The following is a 10,700-nucleotide window of genomic DNA, read 5'->3' as shown; positions in this document are numbered from 1 at the left end:
GTAATAAGGTATCGTATCTTGAAGGTACTCTATCTTTTTATCTCATAACTATGATTTAATATTTTACCAGTAGGAGAAACACTACAAATAGTAAGGTGGTGGACTTTTTTTTTCTTTTTAATTTGGCAGTAATATGTCTCCATACTTAGGGAATAATAAGTGATAGTATTTTATTACCTCATGCTGCTGTAAATAAACAGTGTCGAATGTAGGCTTGGCTGCATTCCCTCACCTCCCTTATCGCCTTCCCTTTTCCCCCAGACCGCAATCGATCTTCCCTTTACGTCATTATTGATAACTTTGCCAAAAGGGGGGGCATAAAAAAAAACAAAAACAAAATTAAAAAGCTTAAGTTTGATGTTAGCGGACGACATCCAGTCGCGCTTTTTGACTTTTGTGGCAGTTAGTTGATAACAGATCGACTTCTTTCTCTTCTATTTCTCCCATGTTGGCAGAAGCTGTCAACATATCGGCGGACTGCGTGCGTAAAAAAGTGTGTTGCTTACTTCTTTTAAAAGTGGCCCCGGTGGCGGTAAACGTTGTTTAACGAGGGGGGAAATCCAGCCCACATATTTATTGCAGCCGCTGAAAAAAAAAATCGCCTCAATATCCCCCAAGATGGCCGCCGATGTAGGATCGATGTTTCAATATTGGAAGAAATTTGATCTACGGCGGCTTCAGGTTAGTGCTATTCTCACCTTTTCTCGGCGTAAATGTCCAGCGGTGTGCCTTGTGAGTGTCCCCCGGCGGGCGTGGGCTGGTTTTCGGCGCAGGTAAAGCGAAAGCGAGCGCTGTTTTTGCATTGATAGTTATTAGAAATTGATCCGGTGTTTGTGCCTTTGTTCAGTTCAATCATTGATCAGCAGCGAGCAGCAGCAGCAGCAGCAGCGATCCAGGCTCAGCACCGCGGACAGCACTGCCGCGCACTCTCTCCCACTGCCGCTTTTTATTCCTCTTATTGGTGTTTTTAAAAAAAAAATCTTTCGGCTTCTTTATTCTTGTTGACAGTCAGCGATTAACCGCGTAAACTTTTGCACGCGCCTCTTAATGTCGGCTCGCGCACGTCGCGAGAACTTTTTCAGCCAGTTTGATGCGGTTCGTGTCGGCGGCTGCTGCCTCTTTTCTCCGGGATTTAACGCATTTTTAAAACATTTTAAACCAGGATCCCCCCCCACCTCCTCCCGACACCAACATATATATGAAACGTGCGAGCGTAAGTTTTAACGGGGCTTGATATTTACCGAAAACATTGTTTCGTTCTTTAGCTAGTTTTCGCTTTGCTAGTTGGAAATATCTCCGCGTTGTTTTTTTATTTGAAAAATGTATTTATGTTTTGTAACATAGCGGTTTTTTTTGTTTGTTTTTTTTTTTTTTTTGCCGGTGAGCGGCCTCCCGTTGAATGTCGCTCAAAGTTGGGTTTGTGGAGTAGCGTGGTGTCGCTGAAAGCTAAAGGCGGCTTGCGGCTCTCCTGAAGCCGCATAGGGCTGCTCGGTCGCCGCGGTTGTGTGATTTTATTCTCCGCTAATGTTTGTGAGTCAGGCGCGGCCATTTGACTGATGGGCTGTAAGATGAGAAATGACAACAGTGCTGCTACTCGGCTGGTCATCTAGGCTGAGATCCGGAGAGGCTCAGATTCAAGGATATTTATTTATTTATTTTCCATTAAATGTTGCCGAAAGGTGGCCAAAGACATTAGCCAGTGTCATGAAGACTGATCATAAACAAGCAGAAATTCACCTTCAGAAAAAGTGTTAAGGTGTGCGATAATTATTGCAGAAATATTCCAAAAGTTGAATAAAATGAACTTTATTGTGGAGTTCTCGCGTTTTCTGGCTTCTGGATTGTAAACTAATAATTGATAAACTGAGAGATAATGAACTGTCTTAGTAATAACTCAGTCATTTAATTAATTTATCAAGTAGAAAATGCCAGAATTGTTGGGTTCAGCTTACAAATGTGAATATTTCTTCTCATCTGAATGTGCTTTGTGACTACACATGTTGAGAATTCATTAAGTCAGTTTAGTAGGCAAACTTTGATCTGAGCTTTACAAAGATCAGCTTTCCCACTTGTCTGTTTTATTTCCAAGTTAGTTGTGTACTTTTGCATCTCAAGTATGGTTGGGACAAAGTGAGTCCTAGATGCGGCTTTGTGCTCGGAAAATGTGACAGATGTTTTGATATTATTTGTCATTTTCTCAAGTAAGATTCTTGCATTTGTTTCCCTTTGTTTGGGGTTGCCACAGTGAATCTGTTAGCGATCTGCATGTTGATTTGGTATGAGTTTTGCCACAGTGAATCTGTTAGAGATCTGCATGTTGATTATGAGTTTTGCACCGGAATGCTCTTCCTGATGCAACTCTAGATGTACCAGGAGAATGGGTGACAGCTGGGCTTTGAACCCTGGACCTTCTTGCTGCGAGGCAATGGAAGTTTAATAAAAAAAAAAGAAAACAAAATGTGTAACTCATTTTAGTTTTTTTTTATTGAGCAAAAATGCTGGACTGTGATGAGTTACAACGTTTTACTGTTTTGTATCTCTCACTTGAACATACTTGGATTTTGGGGGAAAGGTTGATTCTCAGAAGTGAAGCTGAACTGATTAGTACTTGGCTGGGAACCTGCGTGGGAACATCAGGAGCTGCTTGTGTGTTTTTTCCAGTAGACCTGGAGTTGTGTTTGGAAGGGCATCCAGTGTAAAACATCTGCCTAATCTGGTGTCACTGATAGTAAGCCTCTATTGGCGACACTACGCTACCAGGGGCAGCCAAAAACCAAACATCAACATAAGTTGCTGCTTTATTAGGAGCTAAAGAAGATTCTCAACAACTGGACAAATTAAACATTGGACAAAATGAGATCTGCAGCATTTCTGGTCTGAGATTTTTGAATTGTCAATGAATTCTTTATATTTCCTTTGAAATACATATAAAATATCCATTGAATGAAAATATACAGTAGTTTTGTTATTCAGTGATTTAAGTAATTTATTGATGGAAAAAAATGCAACAACTGCTGACTAGTTCTAGCTCCACAAACGTGCAAATGTGTCCATTTTCTGTGTTTTATATTCCTGTAAATGAATTATTTTTTGGATTTGGACAAAACAAATAATGTGTAAATTGCACAATAATGAAATTAATCATTAGTTACATTGCTATTAGCATCTAAAGTGTATTCAGAGAGTTTTTCTTCAACAATTCCACAAATGAAAGCTAGCTAAAATAAAATAAAATATGCATCTGCTGCCTTGCTGGTTATAGCGTTTTGATTGGAAGGTAAAGCAATGTTGAGACAAACTACTTTTACAGAATAATAAACTATTTTGCTCAATTAGTTCATTGTTGTAGCAATTTATGAATCAAAACCCCAAACTGACTGGATGTTGGTCCTCATATATGACTCACAGGCATCAAGTTAGCATTGAAATTAAATATATTCAGAAGATAGCATTTTAGCAGGGTGTAAATGGTGTATGTTCACTTTTAAAAGATGCATGTTATTTTGTGGATATTAGTGTCCAGATCTGGAAACATTGATGTGTCACATTGTGTAACTTGTATTTGGTTGGCATGTTGAAAGCTTTGGTGGAAAAATCCATTTCATTTCTTTTTATTTAAACTATGTTTCTATGAGACTGAAAGTTGCAACATTTCATTGGACAACTGTTTGTAATATTTTTTGCAAGTTTGGTTGCATCATGATTGAAGCTTAAACATGGCAGTGTCTGCTACAGTGTGTTGCGAGATCAAATGAATTATTGTGCAATTCAGTTGTGCCTGAAGCCAGTTTCTGGCAGTGTCTATTATTATGCTGCATTCATATGTCGGATGTAACCAATAAGAGGTTGAGGGGAAAATATTCCACCACCACCGCAGGAGCACGTGCAGCACTTGAATGTCAAAAAATGAAAAATTTTCAATTTTGCCGCTTGCTGCAGTGACAAGATCTGACTGGATGTATTTTTTATCTTTAACGAGGAGGGGAAAAAAGGCATCAAGAAATGGATTATTAAGTGCAGAGAGTCACCAGGTTTTAAATCAGGTAAATGTGAATAATTTGGTGTGATTTACAAGAGAGGAGTTAGTCTATAACCTCCAAAAAGTAAACTTTTAAGCTGCCATCAGAGCCAGGGCCCTCCTGTTTTAATTATAAAGCTGTGCAAAGTTGTGTATATTTCAATTATAAATAAAATAATTGTCCGTGTGTTAAGCATAAAAATGACAGCACCTCATGTTGTCACTTTCAGTCTGCCACTGCATGCAACACAAATGCTGCTATGGTGACCATTCTGACAGGTTTTGCTGATGCCGAAATATGAACGCAGAATCATAGATGTTTCCGCATCCAGCCTATAGAAAAAGCAATGGCTATCTGTGCTGCACACTGTGTATTAACAAATCAGCTTGGAACATACATTTTTTTCCATCATGAGTTGTAACAGTAAACTGAGTGAGCAGTTTTTAGTGTTTGTGCAGTAGATTTGTGGCTCACAGTTGTACAGGATGAATAATTCACCTGCAGGCTGATGAAAGGAGGGCAGGGAAAGTGCGAAGGCGCTGAGGTGGAGTGACCTTGGTTCCTGCTGGCTGCAGGTCACGCGGCTGTTGCTGTGGTAATCATTCACACCAGCCGATGGCATTGTCCTGTGGGCGAGCATGAAAAGGACGGGTCAGGGTCTGTCCTGCCAGGTCCTGCCAGGCCCAAAAAACAACTCTGGGCCAATGCATTACCTGGAGAGCGCATGTGGTCTGGAGAAAGACTTTGCGTGATGAGAATGGTTTCAAGCCAGGTGGAAATAGCACTTTGAGTACAGTAGTATTAGATCCGTGAGGTTGTGTTTATTCAGTTTTTCACTTTTAAGGTGATATCAGACAAAGTACCTGCTTCATGAGCGCATGTTCCTGTTCCTCCATCCGAATGCTCAGTATGTACTACTGTCTGTTAGGAACCTGCTACCCAGGCTGTTATGTAGTTACGTACTAGAAGTATCTAGTGAGGGAGTAGAACACAATTTGGACTTACTGCAGTGCCGACTGTCTTACCTGTCCTGTGGACCCAGATGTTGACAGATGACTCATAGGCGCTTACCATGGGAGGTCAAGAAATGTCTATTTTAAAGAGAAACTTTTAAGCAGTTCCTGAATCCTGACCTTACCACCCCTGTCACATTTAGCCAGATCACGCAGAGTGGTGTCAGACTTATGATCACGCACATCCGAAAAGGTGTCGGATTTCAGTTCCAAAATGTTCTGACAGCCATCTGTGGAAGTCCACACAGTTGGTCAAAATCGGCCGGCTCACCTGAGTGTGACGCACATGTTCAAAACTCTCCAGGTGCGGTCGAGATGGGATACCTATCCAATGGCAGTTAACTGAGGACATAATTTACATATTCAGATGGTGGCAAAACAGGATCAGAAACTATTTTAGCACATACGAGGGAACTTCAAGATAGATCTGGAACCGCAAAGCCTGCCAGTATGACCTGTGCCACGTATAATAATATCCACAGTAGACCTTACAGGACAGATATTTGTCCATTCCTTCCCATGGGTGATGTAAATAATGTGAACTATTGTCTCCATCATAACACAGTCAGCTGCCCCTCTTCGTGGTGCGCAGTAACGCATCATTGCATGCATCAGGCTTGGAGCTGAATGGATCTCACGCTGTAATAAATGAACACCCTCTAACTCTGTTAATAAACATGAACCTCATCTCCAACAGCAGTCCAGGAGTGTTTGACAGAGCGAACGTGGACATGAAGCTGGGACGCAGCCTGTGTTAAAATCCTCTCATCCAAAAGAAAAACATTAAGTCTATGTGATAATCTAACCATCACAGTGTCCAGAGTTGCATTGTGCTCCTGAAGTGGGCAAACAAGAAAAAAGAAAGTTCCCTGGAAAAGCTCTCCGTCTGAGAGACTGCATGGCCCAATGCCAGCAAACTTTGAGTGAAACTGTCCATTGGCAGGCGTGCGCCCTGTGGACATGCACCCCGCACACGTGCTTTGTGGCCCATGCAGCGTTCTGCATACACACACAACACACACACACACACACACACGGCTGAGTGATAATTGCAGCCCCACACGTGCGCTCCGCGCACGTGCACCACGCATTTGCGTGCACATGTGCGTGAGGAACACAGCGCTCCGGTCTGTGTTTGTCATTCAGACATTTGTAGATCGGGCAGTCTGCAGCGCCTTTTATGGCCATCTGACAGCAGTCTGTGTGGTCTACATACACTCTGGATGCGATCTGAAGGTGTGACGACGCAGTCTAAGTCTGCGCTACGACACTGCTGGCCACGCCTCTTTTCCGTCCCGACTGCATCGAATTATGGCAGTATTTGCCATGTTGGGCATGCTTCTGGCAAATTCTTGCTATGTGTGACGCGGCATTAAAGTAGACCTGCATTGAAATAAATGCAGTCAGATCTTTGGACCAAAAAATGACTTACATTTACACATAAGATCCTTTCTGAATGTAGTAAAGTCAATCAATCAATCAATTTTTTTTTATATAGCGCCAAATCACAACAAACAGTTGCCCCAAGGCGCTTTATATTGTAAGGCAAGGCCATACAATAAATTATGTAAACCCCAACGGTCAAAACGACCCCCTGTGAGCAAGCACTTGGCTACAGTGGGAAGGAAAAACTCCCTTTTAACAGGAAGAAACCTCCAGCAGAACCAGGCTCAGGGAGGGGCAGTTCTTCCTGCTGGGACTGGTGGGGCTGAGGAGAGAACCAGGAAAAGACATGCTGTGGAGGGGAGCAGAGATCGATCACTAATGATTAAATGCAGAGTGGTGCATACAGAGCAAAAAGAGAAAGAAACAGTGCATCATGGGAACCCCCCAGCAGTCTACGTCTATAGCAGCATAACTAAGGGATGATTCAGGGTCACCTGATCCAGCCCTAACTATAAGCTTTAGCAAAAAGGAAAGTTTTAAGCCTAATCTTAAAAGTAGAGAGGGTGTCTGTCTCCCTGATCTGAATTGGGAGCTGGTTCCACAGGAGAGGAGCCTGAAAGCTGAAGGCTCTGCCTCCCATTCTACTCTTACAAACCCTAGGAACTACAAGTAAGCCTGCAGTCTGAGAGCGAAGCGCTCTATTGGGGTGATATGGTACTACGAGGTCCCTAAGATAAGATGGGACCTGATTATTCAAAACCTTATAAGTAAGAAGAAGAATTTTAAATTCTATTGTAGAATTAACAGGAAGCCAATGAAGAGAGGCCAATATGGGTGAGATATGCTCTCTCCTTCTAGTCCCTGTCAGTACTCTAGCTGCAGCATTTTGAATTAACTGAAGGCTTTTTAGGGAACTTTTAGGACAACCTGATAATATGTATTACAATAGTCCAGCCTAGAGGAAATAAATGCATGAATTAGTTTTTCAGCATCACTCTGAGACAAGACCTTTCTGATTTTTAGAGATATTGCAAAAAAAGCAGTCCTACATATTTGTTTAATATGCGCTTTGAATGACATATCCTGATCAAAATGACTCCAAGATTTCTCACAGTATTACTAGAGGTCAGGGTAATGCCATCCAGAGTAAGGATCTGGTTAGACACCATGTTTCTAAGATTTGTGGGGCCAAGTACAATAACTTCAGTTTTATCTGAGTTTAAAAGCAGGAATTAGAGGTCATCCATGTCTTTATGTCTGTAAGACAATCCTGCAGTTTAGCTAATTGGTGTGGTGTCCTCTGGCTTCATGGATATTAAAGCTGGGTATCATCTGCGTAACAATGAAAATTTAAGCAATACCGTCTAATAATACTGCCTAAGGGAAGCATGTATAAAGTGAATAAAATTGGTCCTAGCACAGAACCTTGTGGAACTCCATAATTAACTTAGTCTGTGAAGAAGATTCCCCATTTACATGAACAAATTGTAATCTATTAGACAAATATGATTAAAACCACCGCAGCGCAGTGCCTTTAATACCTATGGCATGCTCTAATCTCTGTAATAAATTTTATGGTCAACAGTATCAAAAGCAGCACTGAGGTCTAACAGAACAAGCACAGAGATGAGTCCACTGTCCGAGGCCATAAGAAGATCATTTGTAACCTTCACTAATGCTGTTTTCTGTACTATGATGAATTCTAAAACCTGACTGAAACTCTTCAAATAGACCATTCCTCTGCAGATGATCAGTTAGCTGTTTTACAACTACCCTTTCAAGAATTTTTGAGAGAAAAGGAAGGTTGGAGATTGGCCTATAATTAGCTAGATAGCTGGGTCAAGTGATGGCTTTTAAGTAATGGTTTAATTACTGCCACCTTAAAAGCCTGTGGTACATAGCCAACTAACAAAGATAGATTGATCATATTTAAGATCGAAGCATTAAATAATGGTAGGGCTTCCTTGAGCAGCCTGGTAGGAATGGGGTCTAATAAACATGTTGATGGTTTGGATGAAGTAACTAATGAAAATAACTCAGACAGAACAATCGGAGAGAAAGAGTCTAACCAAATACCGGCATCACTGAAAGCAGCCAAAGATAACGATACGTCTTTGGGATGGTTATGAGTAATTTTTTCTCTAATAGTTAAAATTTTGTTAGCAAAGAAAGTCATGAACTCATTACTAGTTAAAGTTAATGGAATACTCAGCTCAATAGAGCTCTGACTCTTTGTCAAGCCTGGCTACAGTGCTGAAAAGAAACCTGGGGTTGTTCTTATTTTCTTCAATTAGTGATGATAGAAAGATGTCCTAGCTTTACGGAGGGCTTTTTATAGAGCAACAGACTCTTTTTCCAGGCTAAGTGAAGATCTTCTAAATTAGTGAGACGCCATTTCCTCTCCAACTTACGGGTTATCTGCTTTAAGCTACGAGTTTGAGAGTTATACCATGGAGTCAGACACTTCTGATTTAAAGCTCTCTTTTTCAGAGGAGCTACAGCATCCAAAGTTGTCTTCAATGAGGATGTAAAACTATTGACGAGATACTCTATCTCCCTTACAGAGTTTAGGTAGCTACTCTGCACTGTGTTGTTATATGTTGTAAAGTAAGTCTGGAAGCCCAGATCTGTCATTCAACAGAGAAATCTTCATTTAAAAATGACAAATTTACAGCTAACATTTAGCCCTCCGCAAAACTGTCCCTCTCATCATGGACGCTGCCGAGACGTCACGGAGAAGACCCTCTCTCCCAGCATGCATTGCGCGCCAACTGTAATTTGTGGATTTACGTCAGTTTGCATCTGCACCCTTTTATTGTCTTATGCAAGAAGTCTGTTCTTGCAGCAACAGGTGTACTGCATGCTTCACATTAAAACAGCGAGCATAATCTCAGGACTTGTGCCAAGTGTGCTGCAGCTCCATTCAGTAGACAGAGAGGTGATGCCGGTGTTGTGCACTGAATCTGGCACAACACCAGCTGCAAAGCAGACACGGGCGGTGTGAATGGCCCGCGTCGGCGGTTAACGAGCTTGTTAACGAGCTTGTTAACGAGCCCGCAGACTTAATTAGCGCAGCGGAGGCAGAGAGCGGGAGAGGAAGAATGGCGCCCGCTGTCGATGTCGTTGCTGATCTGAGCACACAGATCTGTATCTCACATTCATTGCAGCTTACTTTTGGATGTTGAAACCATGACGTGTATAAGTAACATTACTAACAGATAAAATCAGTTCAATGCGGGATCGGACTGAAGGCGGGAGCGCGTCGTCTTGTCCCTGACGTCATGGAAATGATACGGCTGTACAAACTGTTTTCACAGAGGGCTAAATTTTAGCTGCAAATTTGTCATTTTTAACAAAGATTTCTCCGCTGAATTACAAATTTGGGCTTACAGATTTACTTTACTGCATTCACAAGGGTCTTATAAATACATATCAGCTATTTCTTTCTGAAATCTGACCACATTTATTTCAATGCAGGTCTATTTTAATAACTGTATATTTATACAATAACATGGCCCCTTGTAATCTGCTACTGTTTTCATGTATGTCTGCTATCTTCCAGGGAAGTTCTTCTTCTTTGGTTTCCGGGGTCCAGCTTCCTCATGTAATAGTACAGTGTAGTCTGCTTGCCGCCTGAGGAGGTAGTAGACTATCCATGTACCATGCAGCTACTACTGAATGCATACTGAGTACTCTGATACCCTATGGATTGTGACATACTACTTTTAGTCTACTATACAGTAAGCTAGTATGAATATTTAGATATAGCCCCTGAATTATGCTGTATTGAGTAGTTTAAAAGCACCACCATCCCTGGATGACACAGGATTACATTATTTTACTTGTTGCTGACTTTATACCTGCTGTTCTGCTTTCTTTTTGTCATGATGGCATAATTTTGTTACCATTGTTGTTGCATTTGTGGCTCTCCTCTTTGTACTGCCCCTTCAAGTTCATGGAGGTATTAAACTTGTTGACAAACTACATCATTTGTGGAAGACACACAAAGAACACTTGGATGAGCATGTGATACATACATTTACTGAAGCTGAATCAAGTATTTTTCACCTTTAAATGACCATAAAACAATAAATTTAAAGGACACAAAGGTATAAAGACAACTAAGAGGGCAAAAAATTGTTATATCCTGTACATATTGATTAATCTGATACATTTTTGTTACTATGTCAACCGTTTAACATGTTTTGTCAGAAAATGGGTCCAAACCAAATACGATAATTTAAAACAAGGACACTCATTAGAGCACATACAGTAACTCCTC

At 41.2% G+C, this 10,700-nt stretch overlaps 1 protein-coding gene across 2 annotated transcripts in view; it reads left to right on the top strand.

Moving 5' to 3' along the window:
* The first annotated feature begins 507 nt into the window (after positions 1-507).
* LOC117511263 (homeobox protein cut-like 2) overlaps positions 508-10,700 on the top strand; it is a 220,377-nt gene continuing 210,184 nt past the window's right edge. For both annotated transcript variants that reach the window (XM_034171269.1, XM_034171268.1), the window contains exon 1: positions 508-681. In XM_034171269.1, the coding sequence (XP_034027160.1) occupies positions 619-681 (63 nt within the window). In that variant the 5' untranslated portion in view covers positions 508-618. The remainder of the gene's footprint in view (positions 682-10,700) is intronic.

Source organism: Thalassophryne amazonica, chromosome 5, assembly GCF_902500255.1.
Source record: "Thalassophryne amazonica chromosome 5, fThaAma1.1, whole genome shotgun sequence".
Classification (NCBI taxonomy): domain Eukaryota; kingdom Metazoa; phylum Chordata; class Actinopteri; order Batrachoidiformes; family Batrachoididae; genus Thalassophryne; species Thalassophryne amazonica.
Note: the sequence above shows the minus strand (reverse complement) of the source record. Positions and strands in the feature narration are given on the sequence as shown.